This window comes from Scyliorhinus torazame, chromosome 9, assembly GCF_047496885.1.
Source record: "Scyliorhinus torazame isolate Kashiwa2021f chromosome 9, sScyTor2.1, whole genome shotgun sequence".
Lineage (NCBI taxonomy): Eukaryota > Metazoa > Chordata > Chondrichthyes > Carcharhiniformes > Scyliorhinidae > Scyliorhinus > Scyliorhinus torazame.
In genome coordinates this window covers 125,735,595-125,757,228 of record NC_092715.1, presented here as the reverse complement: position 1 = coordinate 125,757,228, position 21,634 = coordinate 125,735,595, and the positions used below count along the sequence as shown (strand labels likewise).

Below are 21,634 nucleotides of genomic sequence, written 5' to 3'. Positions count from 1 at the left end.
GATTGAAAATCTTGTTTTAAATTGGAGATTTTGTTTGCCATTTAAGAAAAAAATCTTGGTATGGGTGAAGTACTTGGGACCATAGAATCCCTACAGTGCAGAAGGAAGCCATTCAGCCCATCAAGTCTGCACTGACCCGGGGCAGCACGGTGACGCAGTGGGTGAGCCCTGTTGCCTCACGGCGCCGAGGTCCCAGGTTCAAACCCGGCTCTGGGTCACTGTCCGTGTGGAATTTGCACATTCTCCCCGTGTTTGTGTGGGTTTCGCCCCCACAACCCAAAAGATGTGCAGGTTAGGTGGATTGGCCATGCTAAATTGCCCCTTAATTGGAAAAAATGAATTGGGCACTCTAAATTAAAAAAACATAGTTTGCACTGACCCTCCGAAAGTGCACCTTACCTAGGCCCAGTGCCCCACCCTATCCCTGCAACCCCAGAACCCACCTAACCATTTGGACACTAAGGGGCAATTTAGTATGGCCAAACAACCTAACCTGCACATCTTTGGACTATGGGAGTAAACCGGAGCACCCGGAGGAAACTCATGCAGACACGGGGAGAACGTGCAAACTCCACACTGTCACCCAAGACCGGAATGGAAACATGTCCCTGGAGCTGTGAGGCAGTAGTGCTAAACACTGTGCCACCGTACTTACGGGCAGCATGGTAGCATTGTGGATAGCACAATTGCTTCACAGCTCCAGGGTCCCAAGTTCGATTCCAGCTTGGGTCACTGTCTGTGCGGAGTCTGCACATCCTCCCCGTGTGTGCGTGGGTTTCCTCCGGGTGCTCCGGTTTCCTCCCACAGTCCAAAGATGTGCAGGTTAGGTGGATTGGCCATGATAAATTACCCTTAGTGTCCAAAATTGCCCTTAGTGTTGGGTGGGGTTACTGGGTTATGGGGATAGGGTACAGGTGTTGACCTTGGGTAGGGTGCTCTTTCCAAGAGCCGGTGCAGACTCGATGGACCTAATGGCCTCCTTCTGCACTGTAAATTCTATGATAAGTACTGCTCATAGAAAGGATTCCGATACAATCCCTTCCTCTGTACCTCTCCGGCTCTGTTATTTTCTGGTATATAGATAAAGGATTAATATTTACAACAATGTGACTAGAAATAGATGACAAAATCTTAGACCGTTTGAAAATATTTGCATTATTCACTTAGCAAACTGGCTTCTGATGAAATGATTGGGGTTAGTGTGTTTTCAGCAAGTTATATATGGAATGGTCTCTCTAGGCAATGAGTTCTGTTGCCTCCTTTTACTAGTTCTGAATTGTTATACTCCCTGTTAATTTCAAAATGCCTCCTGAGACACAGTTCTTCTTCTAAATTGCTTTGGAAATCCTACCTAATTATTCCATAGCTTTTTATTTTCAAACAAAACCTTACAAATTGTGAACAAATATTATGTCATCCTGAATGAGTTGATTGTGTAGAGGTTACCATTTTGACATCTTTTCCTTCTTGTTTATTTGCAGACTCCTTTGTGGCACTGAATGGTAAGTCTGCCTTGATTCTGTTGTTTGATGAATTGGTGACATTGCATTCAGTTCATGCTGCGCCTTTCCCAATTCCTAATTATATTTTATCCATGCTATTTATGTTCACGATGCTTTATTGCTATTATCTTTTATTCCCCTCCCTTCTTTTGAGGCACCTTTTTTTCATTTCCGCCATTGTTTTCTTCTTAGACTTTCCAACCACTCCACAAGGCCATGAAATGTCTCGTGATACAATACATGGTCAGTGTTTTTTTGGTAACCCAATTTTATTGACTTTATTCTAGAATGCACTTTTTTAAACCTTGAATCAATCCATCCTCCAATGTAGATCACTTAGCTCTCCGTTACTTGGTTTCTTTGTCTGTCTTTTGTATTTAATGTTCAACTTTTCTAATTAGCTTTTTGTAGACACTAGCATATTAGATCCAAGGTTTTACTGATTAGACCGTTTGTAGTACTTAATCCTAGTGGTTGTCCTTGATTGAAGATAAACAGGGCTGTTTTGTCTAATGCAGTGCATACATACATATATAGATGGACCTTCTGATTATATATCCTATATTTTATAATTCTGTATTCTTCCTTGTGTGTGACTCGTTCTCAGATTTTTTTAAAAATCTGAACCTCGAGCAGAGATTTCTTTAAGTAAAAACTGACTACAAATAGAATCCTAGGAAAGGCCTTACCTTTGGATTGTTCCAAACATTAATGAAAGAAGAAGAAGTGAAGCCATGAGTTTTGTCTGTCTGTACAGCTGAGCTAAAAAATATACTCAGCCACTAAGCTTCATTATCCCTCCTCCGTCCTATCAATTTCTTCGCTTTTCCCCCCTTTCTGTCCTGAAAGCACAGATTCTTGCTCAAGTGCCCATACTTCATGTGTGAGTCCAGACGGTTGGCAGGCTATTCATTCATGGAGAATAGCAAAGGCGATTCAATGCTGTCTACCCCTGATATTCACACGCACTGTACTGTTTCGGAGGGGCTGCTGAATAATTATCAAGAGTGGGAAATCTGTCTTTTCATTCATCTTCTGCCCTCCAAACCCAATGGCAATTGGCAAATTGTAGCCCTGCAACTGAGAAACATGAATTCAGCAAAGGACAATGGCTTCCCTGACCTGTAGAGCTCAGTACCACATCCTATGTTAGCACTTGCTGCCCAAGGAAGTTAAGAGCAGAAAAGTTTCAAAAATCCTGGCTTTACGTATTTGGTTGATTTTTTTCTTTTGGACCATCCTTTAGATTGCATGCTGTTTTTAGTGTATATACAAATCAGCATTTTGTAATTCTTTTTGAACCTTTGACAATTCTATACTTTGAGGGATTAAAGAAAAGTTGGACAGATTCTCATATAACTTTGGAGAATTAATGCGGAAATATTGAGCAACCGTGTTAAAGGCAGATTAATTTTAATAGTTAACCATATGGCCCTTGTCCTCAAGTAATAACTTTATGCTGTTACAAAGTAGAATTTATGCGCACGTAATATTTTAAGGTACAATATATCACTGGTGAAAATTATACTGTGTTTGTAGGAAGACATCACTTCAAGCAATTATCTTTTAACCAGGATGTGCATTTTCCAAGTAATTTATTTCCCAAAGAATAGTTTCCCTCGTAAAGCGGGGCATTAACAATGCGAGCTGTTCCACCCACCCCCGATTCTTTTTCCTGTAATATAAATGCACCCTCGGGTTACACTAATAAGGTCGGCTGCTAAAGCAATACATCCTGTCACAGTTGATGGTGAGTAATGAAATGCTCCTGTCAGGGTGATCTTTCAGCCTATAGCATCAAGCAAAATAAATCCCTTTTAATGATTGGGCCTGGCAAACTGAAGGACAATTATGTGGCAAAATCATAGTTAACAATCCTTAAAGTAAGCAGTTCTCAGTCTTTCAAAGAGAACTTTTATTGCTGTCAATATTACTCTGAGCTTCTGTCACACAGATGTGATATGCCTCAGGCTGGGTATACGTTGTCACTGTTGCCTACGTTTCTCATTGCAGATTCAATGTGAAAGAAGAAAAGTAGATTGAGTTTATTTGATGTAAAATAAAAAGACAAATGAGTTGTATATGAGCAGATGTTTCTTTTCTGTCTCCTGACTTAACGAAAAGTTCAGATTCTTAGTCTGAGTAGAATAGAATGACCTTGACTGTGTTTACAATAATGACAGGCCACTTCAGTTCTGCCTTTTCCACTACCACCCCTCCTACAGCAATTAAGGAGGGTTATGATGCCCAGGGGCGGATGCTGGATCGGAAGAATGTTGTTGAGTCCTCAGAAAGCATAGACCCGTTTATGGCCAACCCTCCACACAATCACCATGATACCAACGGTAAGGCCTTGGAAGCACTTATTTCCTGTGATGGGGGTAAATGGCAGTGTAGCTGCTTCCAGCTGGATATAACTAATTGATATCTCATTTAAAAAATACAAGGATTGAATTGATTCTTGGTGTCACTCCCAGCTATTCATAACCAGACAGTTCATGCATAAGATAGATGGTTTTAAGAGCAGTATTTTATACATCAATTTCATATATTCCAGAATTCTTATGAGCAAAGATTTAGTACCATTAATGTTTAATCTGTTTTAAAAAGGAAATGGAGGCTGCTTGAACTTCTTTTAAAATACTTTCTAAATTTATTATCCTCTCCCTCCTCCTTCCCCAATGCAAATCATTGCATTTTACAACTCAGCACAGTATTGTTTTCTAGGCTGTCTTCATGCACAAATTGGAGTGACGTGCACTTCTTAAAGTTTATTTCTTCTTTGCTTCCCATTCTTCCCCAATGGTGACTGACCTAGGAAATGAAAAAGCTCATATTCATTCCTCAGTCATCCCACATTTGAGCCTAGGAGCACTCAATGTTGACCCTGTCAAAGTGACCAAAGTGGGGAAAGTGCTACATTCGTTAAAGATGGTGCTCAACACCTTGATAACTACACTTTTTTCTTTAATAAAGCACAATGATTTGTGTTCGGTCGATTTATTACATTAAATATATATAGTCCATGTGCTTGTAATAAATTTGTGGGTTTAATCAAAATGTTCAAATTGAGCATAAACAGAATGGTGATTAAAAGTGAGTTAAGTCGGGCAGCAAGGTGGCACAGTGGTTAGCATTGCTGCCCACGGCGCTGAGGACCTGGGTTCGAATCCCAGCCCTGGGTCACTGTCCGTGTGGAGTTGCACATTCTCCCCATGTCTGCATGGGTTTTGCCCCCAGAACCCAAAAGGATGTGCAGAGTAGGTCGATTGGCCACGCTAAATTGCTCCTTAATTGTGAAAAAAAATAATAGGTACTCTAAAAAAAAATTTTTTTTAAGTGAGTGAAGCCAAGTATCTTTAAATTATAATGAAATAAAACATACCTTTCAGGTTTCTAGTGAGGCCTAAATAGTAAGTTTGAAAACTAACTTCAGGGTAGGCAACACAAAGCAGAGTGAAGACAGCTGTTAGTCATTTTAACTCTTTTACAGTGATAAAGTTAAAAAACTATTTAAAAAATCACTTGTACAGTTAGAACTAGACTAGTATCTGCATGAGTCTGCTTTAGAAAGTTGGCACAGACTCTGCCTTAGGAAAAAGTAAAACAAATACGCAACAAGAAGCATTAGTAAAAGGGAGAGTAACCATTGTCCAAGAGAAAGGGCTAAACACCATAACTACTATGAAGCCCCGGGTTTTATTCCTGGTTTATACTGCAATAACTGATCACAGGGCAGGGATTCTCCCCTTCCTGGTGGGGCGGGGGATCCCGGCGGATGGAGTGGCGGGAACCACTCCGGCGTCGGGCCGCCCCAAAGGTGCGGAGAAATCCGCACCTTTAGGGGCCAAGCCCTCACCTTGAGAGGCTAGGACCGCGCTGGAGTGGTTGGCGTGCCGCTGGCCGGTGAGAAAGGCTTTGTCGCCACGCCAGCCGGGGCCAAAAGGACTCCGCCGGCCAGCGGAGGTTCGCTCATGTGTGGGAGCGTCAGCGGCTGCTGACGTCATCCCCGCGCATGCGCGGGGGGGGGGGGGGTCTCTTACGCCTCGGCCATTGTGGCCGAGGCGTAGGGAAAAGACTGCCCCCATGGCACAGGCCTGCCCGCAGATCAGTGGGCCCCGATCGCGGGCCAGGCCACCGGGGCCAGACCGTCCCGCGCCTCCCCCAGGACCCAGGAGCCCGCCCGCGTCGCCTAGTCCCGCCAGTAAGAGAGGTGGTTTGATTCTCGCCAGCGGGACAGGCATTCCAGCAGCGGGACTTTGGCCCATCACGGCCGGAGAATCGCCGGGGGGGGGCGGGGGAGGGGGGCGCCAACCGGCGCGGCGCGAATCCCACCCCCGCCGATTATCCGGTGCTGGAGAATTCGGCAACCGGCGGGGGGGGGGGATTCACAGCAGCCCCCGCCGATTCTCCGACTCGCGGGGGGTCGGAGAATCCCGCCCCAGGTTCTTTTTAACCCTACAGTGCAGAAGGAAAGCACTTGGGACACTTCAGTTGCCCTCAATTTCTTGGGCCAAAAATCAGTCAGGGTCTTCACTCACTTGATTACAGCTACAAAGTACCTGCTAGTGGACTAAATACAGAAAATGCTTGAAATACTCAGCAGGTCAGGCAGCATCTGTGGATAGAAACCAAACTGACGTTTCAAGTCAATGGCCTTTCTACAGAGGCCTGCACATGGGACCTTGGGTGAAAACGCACATGGGACCTTGGGTGAAAACACCCAAGGGCTGCTCCGTTTTGCCCTCCATAGAAAATTAGCTTATTGACACTTAATGGATAAAGAAGAAGAAGTGCTGTACCGCGGCAAGATTGCCATCAGTTGGGGTGGAAAAAATTGATAAGCCCTAGTCCAAATTGACTTCCTTTCAAAGTTTTCTGTTCGCTTAGATGTAATTATCTTTAGGATCAGTTATGATTAATACAGAAAATGGCAGTGACCCTAGAGTCTTATTCGTACCTAACAAGGTCAATTCAATTTTTGGTGCTCTATGAGGCATCATTATGATTCGTTCTGACAGAGCTGGAAGCAGTTTACCTCTTGGTGAACAACAATGGTAGCAGAGGTGACTGCATGAATCTGATATTCTGGTGTGTGGGTGTGCTTTTAATATACTAAATGATCAGTAAAGCTTGGTGTTGACTGCATTTGATTGTTTTATTGGAAAATGGGTTGGTTTATTTGTTTATTTCTTAAGTTTTTTATTATTGTTATTGTGGTGTGATCTTTCTGTTGGCACTTGAGAGTTCTGTTTAGTTTATTTTGCACAACACTGCATGAAGTTCTTCAGTGTTAGTACTTCACATTTCTTACTTTGCTAACTTGCTTCCTGTCACTATTTATCACAAAATTAGCACGTGCAACAAGTCCATCTCCATTGCTGAATCTGCACCTGGGCTGCTTCGCTATATATCGCTCTTTTTAATCACCTGCTTTCTGTGTTACACCCTGGCTTCTTGAAGATGTCACACCCACATGATCAGCTTCCTTTTGAGAAGTACTTTTTAAAAAAAAATCAATTCCTCTTGCTGCAGAATTAATGAAATGAACCGACAGGCCGATTTCATGTGGGCAAGACATGATGTGTGTGCAGCAGCTTCTAATATTAAATATACTCTGGAATATTTTCAAAGCAGTTTCAAAAATAGAAATTACTTTCATGTCTTCAAATGCAACCACATTGGCTGGACAATTTTCATTTCTGTTTTAAATCTTTCAGAGTATGCTTCTTTTCGCTGTATCTTTGTGTGCTGAACTATGACTTGCCATAGCAGAAAATGAATTTAACCCTCCAGTCTTACCATCCCTTCTGCTGCCATTGTATTGAAGATCTCCCTCCCACTGAACATTTCGTCTCCTTGGATGGAATGTTCCAAGGCCTTACAGTATGTGGTATGATTCATTACTAACAACAGGAATAGAGGAGAAAACAATCACTCATCAGTATTGTAGAATGAAAAAGTCTCCTTGTTATTCCCTTTAGGATTTGACTCTTTCCTCCTTGTGGTTTATGTCTGCATGTCTTTGTGACCCCAGTTTAGTAGTTCATGAAATCTTTCAATTGCCTGAGTCAAGGATAGCCCCTCTCTTCTGTTCCCCCCTTATCTCAGCTACCAATGTCTGGAGCCAGTGCAGTCTCTGTCTAAGTGATATGAATATCATAGTTCATACAGGCAACGGTTCAGAATTGCTGGTTTACCAGATTAACTCGAGAAAATGTATTTTACACTTGCGGTTTTTATCTATGTGTTCCTTCATAATCATACAGTATTGAACATTTAGGTTTCTAGATAAAGTTCCCTCAACTGCAAAGTAGCACAATATTTTCATCTTATTTCAGCTTGCATTCTGTCATATCTGCATTCTGAATTGCATTGCTAAGCCATCTGTACTTTATTATTCAGACAGACATGGGAAACTGCTTCTTGCCACAGACGTTGCTTCATCTTGTGCTTGATGTTAATAGCCCCTCACTGATTAGAGGCTGGTGAAAGCATGGGCAAAGTTTAAAACCACTCTGGCCTCAAGATTGAGAGCTGTGTTCCTACAAATAAGAGTCTTGTGTGCATTTTGTAGTCTGCATTGTTGCTCTATGACAAAAATGTTTTTTTTGCAGCAGAATTTTACAAAATTTGTTCATCTTTTCTCATGTTATATTCAGTAAACTTTAAACTAAGAGGCTTTTTTTTAGTCTTTTTGTGCTTTTTAGTGTCTTACAGCTGTCAAATTGAATACATTTCTGTTCACTGGATCTGTGTGTTTAAGACACGCTCAATCATTTTGAGCCCAACCTCAGTGACAAATATTAGTCAAAACTGTCAGCCTCAATTATTATGAAGAAGTTTAAACAAAAACGCATGATTATTTTATTGTCTTAGATTATTCATTACAGTTATTACAGGTTGTCACTAGAACACTGTTTCCATGATCTATGATTCAAATGTAATTTGCTAGTAAGCACAGCAGTGACAATTCTGCTTACCTGCTTTGATTTATTTTAGTTGAAACACTGAGTAAATGAAATCTATGCAAATATCTATTTCGCCTGGCAGCAAGCCTATATTAGCCATATGACAGGGGTAGCCTGGCTTCCTGCCTCCCCAGGAAGTCATTTATTTCACTTAGTGCGTTTTCTTGTTGTTTTAAAAATTGTGACTTAATTCCTGACAAATAATCTCTGCTTAGTGGCTGACACCAAGATGTAGTGGGGTCATATTTCTTCAGATCTCTTCGACCTACCCTCAGTAAAATCAACTTCAGCCTGTTCATCATCTTATAAGTTGGTATTTAATGGGCTTCAGATTTTGTTAAACCAAATTTAGCAAACGATGCTTCAGCAAACTGTAAATTAGAGAAGAATTCATCTTGTGCGTTGGAGTTTTAGCTGGCCGAATAGGGAAAAGAAATCTTTGACTCAAGGCAGGGAAAAAATTGAATATCATTGGGTGTACCTTTTTGGAAAAAGATCAGCATTGGGGACCCGAGCTTCCGTTTACAGTCACCGCCACTCGATGTGTTGGATTTAATATCACAGCAGTGGTCATATCCACCGGCTAGAGGGTTGGTGGCAATGCCACCATGGCCATTCCCAAACTCTACAACGCAATTAAAAGCCTATCAGGCACATACTTGGTCAACATCAGGGTCCCCGGGTCCCGCAGGGCAAATATCTGCTGGCCACTGCCAGTACTGGAGTAAGCCCCGGGAGGGGGCGCATCCATAGACCGCCAGAATACAGGGAAGTGGGGTGGCCTCGTCGGGGCCAGATCGGAGTTGAAGGTCGGGGGACTAGAATCTTCCCTTGATGCACAGGTGAAACTACTATCCCCTGACCACTGGCAGGCTATACCTGGCAGCATGCACATTTGGAATGGGCACCCTGTGGGCTGAGGCACTTAAGTGACACTTAATTAGCCATTTAAGGATCTCCATTGACCTTCAGGTGGGAAAGATGTCCTCAAATCTTCCTGCCCTGGCTTAATTGGTGGTAATGGGGAAGGGAACACGCTCTCCACTTGAAGCTTTGCCACTCCATTATATGGCCCCCTGCTACTGGCTTGGGTAGGGGGTTGGGGATTGAATTCCACCCTATTTTCCCAACAGTATGTCAGCTGCGAGATTTGATGCCATCAGTTAAATGCTGTGAGCAATGCCTGTTTGAGAATATTCAGCAGGTCTGGCAGCATCTGTGGAGCGAGAACAAAGACAGAGTTCAATTGAATATGACCTTTCTTCAGAATTGAGCATTCACAACATTTGGAAACATTGCTTATGCAAATTAAGGTTTTAATCACAATTGTAGGACCCTAAAGGCAAAATTGTTTGCACTGTGCCCAACTACCCTGGATTTTCAGGTGTCTTTAAAGGGACCACTGATAACCACCCACAATGACCCTTGATATATTGTGACTGCTGTTGGCCCAAATACACCGACCCCCCTCTCTTCACTATTTCTCCTTGCCACTGCCCCACAGAGCTATCTGAGGGTGGTCTCAGCATTGAAACCAAATTTCTTAAGTCACTAACTATCGAACAATTGCTGTCCACATCTCAGTTTCTGCTACATTAAAGTTTAAACGTAGGTTATTGCTGCCAGTTATTTTCCACCCTATTCTTCCAAGACCATTCAGTAAGTAATAGCAAAGATGGACATTGGTCACCTTTCAGACACTCAGGCCTCTCCCTATGTAACTGCAAACTGAAAGATGACAGAGCAGCCCAAAGATTGCTCTCATTCCAAAACCAACTCCAAGAAGTGTGCTAAAAGCAAATTACTGTTGATGCTGGAATCTGAAACAGAAACAGAAAATACTGGAAAATCTCAGCAGGTCTGACAGCATCTGTGGAGAGTAAAGGGAGTTAAAATGACACAAGAGTGCTGGTTGGCTGCCTTCATGAATCGCTGCAGTCCATATGGTGTAGGTACACCCACAGTGCTGTTGGTGAGGGAATTCCAGGATTTTGACCCAACAACAGTAAAGGAATAGCAACATATTTCCAAGTCAAGATGGTGGGTGACCTGGACGGGAACTTACAGGTGGTTGTGTTCCCATGGGCGGTGGTTCAGTGACCCCATTGAGCCCCTCACTGGGGCGATACCAGGTTGTCAGATTCACCCGGGACCACCGGGGGTGCCTGGGATACCTCGCCAGGGCGCACAAGACATAATGGCACGTGCGGGGCTGAGGGGGGGTGGAGGTCTCCCAGGCCATTGGAGACACCCGGGTGATCAGGGGCAGGGTGGCACACTGGCACTCTCCAGCTGGCTGGGGAGCTTGACGCTGCCAGCCTTTCACCATGGCAGTGCCACACTGGCACTGCCAGGGTGCCCAGCTGGCAATGCCAGGGTGACACTGCCATAGGTTGGGGGGGGGGACCCTTCGCAAGTAGAGGGTGTTGGGAGGGGGGGTTCCTGGGTTTCTTGCCAAGTTTTGGTGTGTGGGTGGGGGGTCAAAAAAGTTGGGGTGGGGGTGACTTGAAATGGCGGGGTGGGGGGGGGGGGGGTGAAGAAAATCAGGGCTGCCAGATAAAATGGCACCCCGATCTGCAAGGAGCCTATCCTGCTGGCGAGATCGGCTCGAAGTAGGAAATCACTCAAGTGCAGCCTTGGTGGGGAGAAACCCTCCGAGGCCAACAAAAATGGCAACAAGCCATTGGAGAGCAGGATGTTTCTTTTTTTAAATTTCGAGTGGCCACTTCATTTTTTCCAATTAAGGGGCAACTTAGCGTGGCCAATCCACCTAGCCTGCACATCTTTTGGGTTGTGGGGGCGAAACCCACGCAAACACGGGGAGAATGTGCAAACTCCACATGGACAGTGACCAAGAGCTGGGATCGAACCTGGGACCTCGGTGCCGTGAGGCAGCAGGGCTAACCCACAGTGCCACCGTGCTACCCACGCGGGATGTTTCTTGGCACTGCTGCTACCGAGGATCGCCCCACTAAATCAGCTGTTCAGCGGGCTTTGACTTCAGCCCTTTGGATCACGCCCCATGTGTCTCCTGGTATCAGTCCTTGGGGGTGGTGCGGAATGGGTGCAGTCAGACTTCAGGAGTTGGGGGTGGGGGAGATGGACCTCCGTGAGGGGAGGTGAGATGGATGGCTCAGATCGAGCTCAGAGAAGTGGTTGGGGTGGGATGGGATGAGGTATGGTCGGACCTAGGGCAGGTGGGTCGTGTGGAGTTAGTGATTGGACCTTGGGGGTTTGGAGGATATCAGACTTCGGGGAGGGTGTGGGGTATGTGTGGGCCAGACCCTAGAAGGGGGTGGTGGGTGGAGGTGGGTCAGACCGTGGGGGATCGAACCAAAGGGAGTGGGTAGGATGGGTCAGACCTGAGGGAGTGGGGTGTGGGGAGGGTTGGATCTCAGAGAGGAGGCGTTGGTGGGGGAAGGGTCGGAACCTAGGGAGGGGTGAGGCTTTGGGCTGGACATTGGGATGGGGGTTTAGGAGTTGCGTGGACCATGGTGGGTGGGGTCAGATGTCAGGGGATCAGACCTCAAGGGAGGTGAGGTTGGTGGGGTGTCGGACCTCAGGTGATGGGGAAGGGGTGGGGGTGACAGTGGTCGGACTTTGGATCAGTGGGGCTGGGTCGAGGTGGTTGGGACCTGGCCTGCCTCGGGCATTGTGGGGTGGGAGGGGCTTTGTGTGCTCGGATCAGGTCGAGGGTGTAGGGTCAGCCATGTTGGGGGACGGGGGTCTGGTCTGGTTGAGTCGGGAGGGGTTTTGATCAGGTCAGTGCTGGGGATAGGTGGGTGTGGGGTTGGGTCTGCGTAGCCTGGTCCCATTGGGTCTCGAGCGAGGGGGTGGGTTGGGCCTGCAGGGTGAAAATTTCTGGTCAGTTTGGGAGGGGTGGGGCTGGCTTAGTGGGTTTTCATTGATCTGAGGGTAGGCCAGCAAATGGAGGGTTCCGGTCAGGTCAGTATGCGGGGCTCCCATTCAAGTCGGAGAATACGATAGGGTGTTACGGAGGTGGGATAGTGGGAGCAGGGCAGTTCCCTGGTGGGTGGTGGATGTTGATTGGAGTCCTATGGGAGTTCAGACTGCCTTGCAAACCTCGCTAGGAATGTCCGAAGGGGTTTCCCCACCACATCTTTGGGGTACATCCAAAATCCAATGCCAGGGAGCACTGTAGTCACCACCCACTGATTCAGCTCAAGCATGAATGTTGTCCAGGTCTTGTTGCATTTGGATATTTGGACATGGACATGGACATGAACTGCTTCAGTACTAAATAATAGTTCCACAGATACAAATGGTTGTCCGGCACTTTGTGCAAGTGATCAGTCTTCGATTGGGAGCCAATATGAGAGTGTCAGCAGACAGTTCTATTCCCTTCACATCAGTACACACTTTACAGCAAAAGGCATTAAATAGTTATCGGTGGTTAAACCCTAGCTGATGATGTTTCTAATGCTTCACTAGTCAAGAAGCAGCAAAGCCAATTGCCACATTTTGATGGTTGCCCATTTGAAATCTGTTAACTCAGCACATACGAGGACATGGATCCTGGCCTTCCTGGTCTATACATTGTAAAGCACTTTGGATTATGCATTTACTCATTAGACCAGCAGGGTGCTAATTACTAGATGTTCAGAATTTATTTTTTGCATTTTCTTCTGTGTACTTTGCTCAATTGCATAAAAGGCTTTTTAGCTTTTCTCTGGAGGCTTCAGATTGCCCTATCAGATATACAACTTTGATGGTCATTCAGTATGTTATGTATGTCTGTAGTATGGTATGTATGTCTGTTATATTAAACCTTGGTGTAGACAATACATTGTTTTAAAGGTTACAGCATTATTTTTATACATTAAAGCTAATGATGACCTCTATGTTTATGCAGAATATAAATAGTTTTCCTGTTAACTAAATCCTGTCTACTATCTAATATTTCAGGAATAATCCGCGAAAGTTACCTCAAAGGTCACGATCAACTCGTTCCAGTTACTCTTTTGGCTATTGCAGTTATTCTCGCCTTTGTCATGGGGGCAGTTTTCTCAGGAATAATCGTTTACTGCATATGTGATCACCGGCGCAGAGACATTGGCGTAGGCCAAAGCAAAGAAAAAGACTTGCCTCGTTCTCGCAGGGGTTCCATGGCCAGTGTGACAAAACTCGGTGGTCTGTTTGATGCTCAGACAAAGGAACCAAAACCAGAAGCGCTGCTGACTCCTCTGATGCATAATGGTAAAATAGTAACGCCAAATGGCACAACTAAGATGCTGATAAAAGCTGACCAGCATCATTTGGACTTGACAGCTTTGCCCACTCCAGAGTCAACACCAACCTTGCAGCAGAAACGAAAGCTCAGCCGTGGGAGCAGCCAATGGGAAAGGAACCAGAATCTAATCAATGCCTGCACAAAAGATCTGGCATCCATGGGATCGCCAGTGATCTCCGTGGATCTTCCTCTCCATGCTTCACCCAACCACATTCCAAGTGTTGTGGTCCTCCCAACCACTCAACAGAGTTTCCAGCATGAATATGGAGATCAAGGAATCCGGCCAATGGAACAAATTACTATTGAAGATCAGAATGCCACACTGGAATACAGGAGTATGAAAAGTCCCTGCCACGGATTAGTTGCAAACCTTGATCAGGTGCCACCTAAAGTTCCTCAGAGAGAAGCCTCACTTGGATCCGCTAATTCTGGGCTGCCTCAGAATACTCTGGGCAAGCGATTGGATGTTCCTTCTCCTTCATATGCAGTGGAATATAAGAGAAACTATCCCAGCAATTCATTGCAAAGAAATCCTCAATCGTCCGCATTCAAAAGAAACCATAATACTAACTCTTCCAATTCCTCTCACCTTTCTAGGCACCAGAGTTTTAACAGAGGAGAGAATCCCCCTCCTGCACCACAAAGAGTAGACTCCATGCTAGTGAATGCAGGTCAGTCCCAGGCACAGGCCAGGAGATCTAGCATCACTGCACCATACAACTCTCTTCCAAGATCTGGGGTCAAACGCACACCCTCCATAAAACCAGATGTTCCACCAAAACCCACGTTTGTTCCCCTTTCAGCTTCTATCAAGCCAAATGACACATGTACATAATCACAGTGGGAGATAAAAAAATGATCTGGACCCTGCTTACTGAGTCAGTGCAACTGCAACACTAGGTTTGCGTTTTTTTAAAAAAGCTGTTGTTAAGCTGAGGATATTTCTCCCTTCTCCCTGGGAAAAGTGGAATATTTTCTTACGACTGCTGCAACTACTGAACTCAGCGTTTGAAAGGTGGGGTTAGCAGCTCTTGGACTTCTGTCAGAAGGGGTTAATGATTGATGCACATGAACAGGATGGTGGAATGATCAGCCAAAAGCACAAAACAGTGGCAAACGTGTAATGTCTCCTTGACTTCTGCAGCATATTACTCTCTAGGGAGATGAGTTTTAAAAACAAAGCACTGAAGAAGGTGACTCAGACTTAACATTAGCTGAAGTTTACTGTTTGCAAATACTGTGAAATGCCTCTCAGTGTTACATCCGCTTAAGCAGCAGATATCTGCCATTTAGGCAGGGCTTTGGCCTACATCTCTGCTATTGCCCTTGTAATGATTAATGTGACTATTAACACTAATAGCTCCTGGTATTTATTATTTAAGTACTATTTCAAAGTATGACTGACTCCTTCAAATGAATTTATGGATATCTCTTTAAAAAGAATCAGAAAGAAGTCTAAAATGTAATGTTTGTAATTATTTAAGTCAAGTCAATTAACTGGAGACATTCAATGCTTTTTCAAAGTAACTGTCCACTAACAATATGGAGGTGGAAAACTGAGCTCAGTGTTTCGACTCAGCTGCTGACAGGGTTATCAAAATGCTTGGGGAGGGGGAGAAGAAAAGAAAAAGATGGGGGGGGGGGCGTATTTATTTTATTGTGAAAGGTTCATTTCATGATCCACGATGAGCTGAAAGGAGGGAGTGCATCAATGAAAATGTTCAGGTTTGTTCCCCTGAGGGCTAGGAGATGGAAGGAAAGAAACTCGGATATCATGTACACACAGGTGGAATCACCATCTATTCTGAAGAGGGTGGGTATGAGGATTAAACAGTCCTGTCAGTTTTGTCAGTAATTGATATTTTCAATGCGGGCACTGGCACCCCCATGTGCCAGCCAACTCAATTTTGCACATGGCACAGCAAATGATAGTAATGGATGGAGTGTGCTGGAAGGCATGCATAAATCATTCTTCTATTGTGTTAACTCTAACTGGGAATACATCTGTGTGACAAGTCTCTTCTTCCATGTGTAAATTGTGCCTTACAACATCAGTTGTGTACATTCTAGATAGTTATCTGCAAATGTTCCCCCTCCCCCCCCCCCCCACCATTTTAAAAGTTAAATCTAATTTCTGCTAAATAGTTTGTTCCCATTTGAAATAAATGCTGTCCGAAAGGATATATAAGTTCTGACTCCTCAATCCCTGGAGAAATCATATTTGATTAATCATCTCATAGTTGTGCCAATCTTGTCCTCTCAACACCATGTAATTGCAGAAAATTTGAAACACATCCACATTTTTCTGAGAGTGTGTTCTTTCATTTTTACTTTATTTCCGTACTGTAATATGATGTATTCCCATTGACTAATTCAGAAAAACAAATGTGCTTTAATAATGTTTTACTTGTGACCGGTGGGCATTATGATGTGATAAGTTATCCAATTGGCTAGTGCCTCAGTTGAAGGCACCAGAAAACCTACATTGTAAATGTTAGTGAATTGGCATGGCAGTCTTAAAGCAGGCTGGTTCCTGCTGGATAACACTGCTATAGTGTGTGTAGCCAGAAGGATAGTGAAAATCTTTTGGCACAATTGTTTCTAATTATTGTTTTTGTTTTACATTTTTCAGTTTATCGTGCACGCTGAATAGAATCTTTTTACCTGTTAAATAATTGTCAACATATTGTAGAAAGGGTTTTATCTATTGAGCTGTATGAATTTTCTTCTTTTATTTTATTTTTTACTTATTCGTTTTTGCTGTTTTCTTTTCCTCAATTGGACACTTACTTGCAAGTTGGCTAGTCTTTAGAATGGTAGCTGGATAATTCCAGAAGGAACTAGACCAAAGTTTGCAAAGAGTGCATACACATTCTACTTCAGTGTCCTCCACTTCATTACTTCATTATGGCGACTCGCGTTGATGCATTCCTTCAAAAGAGTTTTAAAAAACAGTTAATTGTGTATGTTGCAGGCAAATGATATGTTTGGTTTTTCATGCCTATGTTCATGCTGTGTGATTGTTTGTAAGTTAACGCAGAGTGCAATGTTAATATGTTTTTAGGATTTTAATTTGAGAAATTCACCATACTTTTATGCAAAAAGAGTCCCGATATGTTCACATTAAAAGGCCAACATAGTATTCACAAGAATTGAATTGATTTGAAATGTAATGCCCTGAGATAAATGAATAGTAGTATACTGTTTGGTCCCTTTTTTTTCTGGCAGTTTCTTTATTGACCCCTCTTTGCCCCTTTGCGTGCCTTTGAAGCTCACCCTTGATATACACCCTTAGATACAACAGTTGTGTAATATGTAAAATATTGTGATGTTGACACAATCTTCTCCCCTCAGCTACACATCCCTTAACATTCAATTCACAACTTCAATGTATGTTGTAAAAAAAAAGACTTTAATTATTACATAATGTAATAAACAGACTGTTCTGCTGTAGTTTATTGGTTTGAGTGTCGTGATTCTTCGAGAGCCCGAATAGGAGGTTACATGAACTTTTGATTGATTTCATGCTTTAGAGTGCACTTAACCTGTTACAGCACATCTGTATCCCATTTACTGTGAATTACTGTGTGGGGTGATGGAACAATGCTCCATTCTGCACTATTTTGCCTCTACGCTTTGACTACACTGGTCCAAATGCAAAGTAAAATCCTGGAAACAGGAACACCTATAGATCTTAAACTTAACCTCAAAAGTTCAAACAAAACCGCAATACTGCAATTTTGTTTTTCAATTTCTTACAACTGCTCCTTTATTTTTGTTACTTGAGGCCTGAGCTAGAATCAAACAAAGGTAAACAGAGAATTTTTGCTCTCTGAAGGTCCTTTTGTCTTCCTTCCTTGAACAATATTGGCTTTTTATATTGTCACAGTTCATTACAGTGGCCTCAGTACCAGGTTTGTTTAATTTCATTAGCATAACTATATGCGCACTGCAGCCCACAGTAATACATTTCATTTCCTTTGACGAAATATGCACTAAAGGAGTGATAAGTTCCAACTAAAGGTGGAATTATTCATATTTGTGTTTCAGCTATCAAAAGTAGAGAACACAGTGGATACTATAGAGAAAATGCTGGAAAATCTCAGCATGTCTGGCAGCATCTGTAGGGAGAGAAAAGAGCTAACGTTTCGAGTCCGATGACTCTTTGTCAAAGCACAGTGGATACTATGTTGATTGCGGATGGGATGAAACTAAAGTACTTTGTTCTTGCTCCTGTGTACCCAGACCATTAGAATCATAGATCATAGAATCCCCACAGTGCTGAAGGAGGCCATTGGCCGATCATGTCTGCATCGGCTCTTGCAAAGGGCACCCTACTTAAGCCCACGCCTCTGCCCTATCCCAGTAACCCCACCTAAACTTTTGCACACTTAAGGGGCAATTTAGCAAAGCCAATCCACCTAACCTCCACAGCTTTGGACTGTGGGAGGAAACCGGAGCACCCACAGGAAACCCACGCAGACAAGGGGAGAACGTGCAAACTCCACACAGTCACCGAGGCCGGAATTGAACCCGGGTCCCTGGAGCTGTGAGGCAGCAGTGCTGACCACTGTGCCTCCAGGCCGCCTCCATTACTTCCGTACCTGCATTGTCAGTGAGAGACATGATCATTCTGGCTCTGTCACTTCCAATTATCAGCAGTTTAAAAAAATGTATTCATGGGATGTGGGCAACGCTGGCTAGGCCAGTATTTACTGCCCATCTCTAATTGCACTTGAGAAGGTGGTGAGCTGCCTCCTAAACCTGCTGTAGTCCATGTGTTGTTTGAGAGAGAGTTCCAGGCTTTGACCCAGCAACAATGAAGTAACAGCGATATACTCCAAAGTCAGGATGGCGGCTGGCCTTGCCTTTCTAGATAGTAAGTTCATAGAATCATAGAATTTACAGTGCAGAAGGAGGCCATTCAGCCCATCGAGTCTGCCCTGACTCTTGAAAAGAGCACTCCACCCAAGCCCACACCTCCATCCTATCCCACAACCCAGTAACCCCACCCAACACTAAGGGCAATTTTGGACACTAAGGGCAATTTATCATGGCCAATCCACCTAACCTGCACATCTTTGGACTGTGGGAGGAAACTGGAGCACCCGGAGGAAACCCACGCGGAGAACGTGTAGACTCTGCACAGACAGTGACCCAAGCCGGGAATCGATCCTGGGACCCTGGAGCTGTGAAGCAATTTTGCTAACCACTATGCTACCGTGCTGCCCTAGTAGTGGCTGATGGTTTCAAAGGTGCTGTCAAGGAGCTTTGATAATTTCTGCAGTGCATTTTGTAGACAGTACAATTGCTGCTACTGTACTTCGATGGTAAAGGGAGTGAATGCTTGTGCATGGGATGCCAAATCAAACCACTTGCTTTGTCTTGGAGTTACAGTGAGTTGAACAGCAACATTGAAATATAATATAGGGTTTGTATGAAAACACTTCAGGTCAAAAGTTTTTGGATGAAGGAGGCCCATTTGATCTCAACCTTCCAGAGTACTAACTCGAGCAAGCAGCTGTTTTTTAAATTAGTTTAGTGGCCCATCTTCAAACACCCTTCCTAGCAAACAGATCCAGCTGCAAGCCCACTCATTGTAAAGGAAAGAGAAAGGAGACAACATTAGGGAAAAAAATGACGAGATGGAAAATAAACGACTAGATGGAAATAAACACCACGGACACAATTCAACGGACTGAAGTTAAAGTTTGCACCTTGCTCTACAAAGAATACAGGCATCATCATCACAATACAACACAGGCTTATGTCTTGACAGCTCATTCACAAACTCAATCAGCCCCTTGTGGCATCACAAGAACAGAGATTTCCTTTGCCCAATCCATTGATTCCACCTACACCTCCCGCTACCTGGAGAAAGTGGGCAGCATAATCAAAGACCCCTCCCACCCGGCTTACTCACTCTTCCAACTTCTTCCATCAGGCAGGAGATACAAAAGTCTGAGAACACGCACGAACATACTCAAAAACAGCTTCTTCCCCGCTGTTACCAGACTCCTCAACGACCGTCTTATGGACTGACCTCATTAACACGACACCTCTATATGCTTCACCCGATGCCGGTGTTTTTGTAGTTACATTGTGTGCCTTTTGTTGCCCTATTATGTATTTTCTTTTATTTATTTTTCTTTTCATGTACTTAATGATCTGTTGAGCTACTCGCAGAACAATAGTTTTCACTGTACCTCGGTACACGTGACAATAAACAAATCCAATCCAATCCCGCTCAGTCAAAGGGACTTGCCAAGAGCCCTTCAGCATGTCTATTTTGTTGATGAATTTTGACCGTCCAAAACTTTTGATGCAGTTTCTTCACCCAAACCGAAATGGTTAACCCTGAATCCTCAGACTGTGACCCCTGGTTCTGGACACACCGATCATTTATAAAATCTACTCTGCCTAGTCCTGTTAGAATTTTATAAGTCTCTATGCGATCCCCCCTCATTCCTCCTGAACTCCAGCGAGGACAATCCCAACCTAGTCAATCTCTCCCCATATGACAGTCCTGCCATCCCTGGAATCAGTCTGGTAAACCTTCACTGGACTCCCTCGAGAGCAAGAACGTCCCTCAGAAAAGGAGACCAAAACTGCACACAATATTATAGGTGTGGCCTCACCAAGGCCCTATATAATTGCAGCAACACATCCCTGCTTCTTGTGTTATGTACTCTGGGTAACACAGGCTGCAACTGGATGCAGCTTTAACCAAAAGATACTCCAGACCTTGAAGTTAGTTCAATCAATTATTGAACCAGTAGCACAGTTCTCCACTCTCTGCTAACTAACCTAAGTGTGGTTACTCTGTCTGACTGAACCACGTTCTTAGCCACGTGCTGGAGATGTGATACTGTAAATACACCCTGACTCACTCTGTGGATGTTCATCAGTGGAAAGAGGTGGAGTATGAGCGCCTCGTGCTTTTTATAGTGTGATACCACCCCTGAGTGTCCTGCCTGCTCATTGGTCATGTTCTGTTCTCTGTGTTCATTAGCTGCCTGTCTGTATATCATTATTTGCATGTCTGCATATCATGACACTTCTGAACTTGAAACCTCTCGCAATGAATGCCAAGATTCCATGAGCCTTCTTTACCTCCTGCTGCACCTGCATGCTTACCTTCAGCGACTGGTGCACAAGGACACCCAGGTCCCCCTGCACACTCCCCTCTCCCAAATTACAATCATTCAGGTAGTAATCTGCTTTCCTGTTTTTGCTTCCAAAGTGAATAACCTCACACTTATCCAAATTATACTGCATCTGCCATTGATTTGCCCACTCGCCCAACCTGCCCAGATCATGCTGTAGGATCCCTGCATCCTCATTATAGTTCACCCTCCCACCCAACTTGGTATCATCTGCAAACTTTGAAATGTTACATTTTGTTCCCTCATCCAAATCATTAATATATATTGTGAATAGCTGGGGTCCCAGCACCGATCCCTGTGGCACCCCACTAGTTACTGCCTGCCAATTTGAAAAAGACTCATTAATTCATACTCTTTGTTTCCTCGCTGCCAACCAGTTTTCTATCCACTTCAATACATTCCCCCCAATCCCATGCGCCTTCATTTTGCACAATAATCTCTTATGTGGGACTCTGTCAAATGCCTTCTGAACATGTAGTGTTTGCCATTTTCTCATTAACATGTTCTCCTGTACATTGAAACACTCAGGAATGCATTGAGCTTCCAATGCTGAATACGTTGGCTGATAGAGTTGTTTGAATTTTAAGTCACTCTGCTGCAATTAAATCAATCTCTTTGAAATGAACACATCGGTCTGGTTCTCTGTGTCTGTCCCATTCTCATTTAGCTTACTAAAGATAGTATCAGATAACCTGACCTCACTGGCTTCACCCTGGTCCCCCAACCCCTCCTTTTGCCTTTAAA

At 44.1% G+C, this 21,634-nt stretch overlaps 1 protein-coding gene across 8 annotated transcripts in view; it reads left to right on the top strand.

Moving 5' to 3' along the window:
- The window catches only part of sema6a (sema domain, transmembrane domain (TM), and cytoplasmic domain, (semaphorin) 6A), a 159,802-nt gene extending 142,625 nt beyond the window's left edge, over nucleotides 1-17,177 (top strand). For 3 of the 8 annotated variants that reach the window (XM_072516499.1, XM_072516497.1, XM_072516498.1), the window contains exons 17-20: nucleotides 1,482-1,502; nucleotides 1,695-1,745; nucleotides 3,686-3,847; nucleotides 13,400-17,177. In XM_072516499.1, coding sequence (XP_072372600.1) covers nucleotides 1,482-1,502; nucleotides 1,695-1,745; nucleotides 3,686-3,847; nucleotides 13,400-14,559 — 1,394 coding nt within the window. In that variant the 3' untranslated portion in view covers nucleotides 14,560-17,177. The remainder of the gene's footprint in view (nucleotides 1-1,481; nucleotides 1,503-1,694; nucleotides 1,746-3,685; nucleotides 3,848-13,399) is intronic. The other 5 variants (XM_072516500.1, XM_072516502.1, XM_072516501.1 and 2 more) reach the window with 5 other exon arrangements.
- Nucleotides 17,178-21,634: the final 4,457 nt, after the last annotated feature.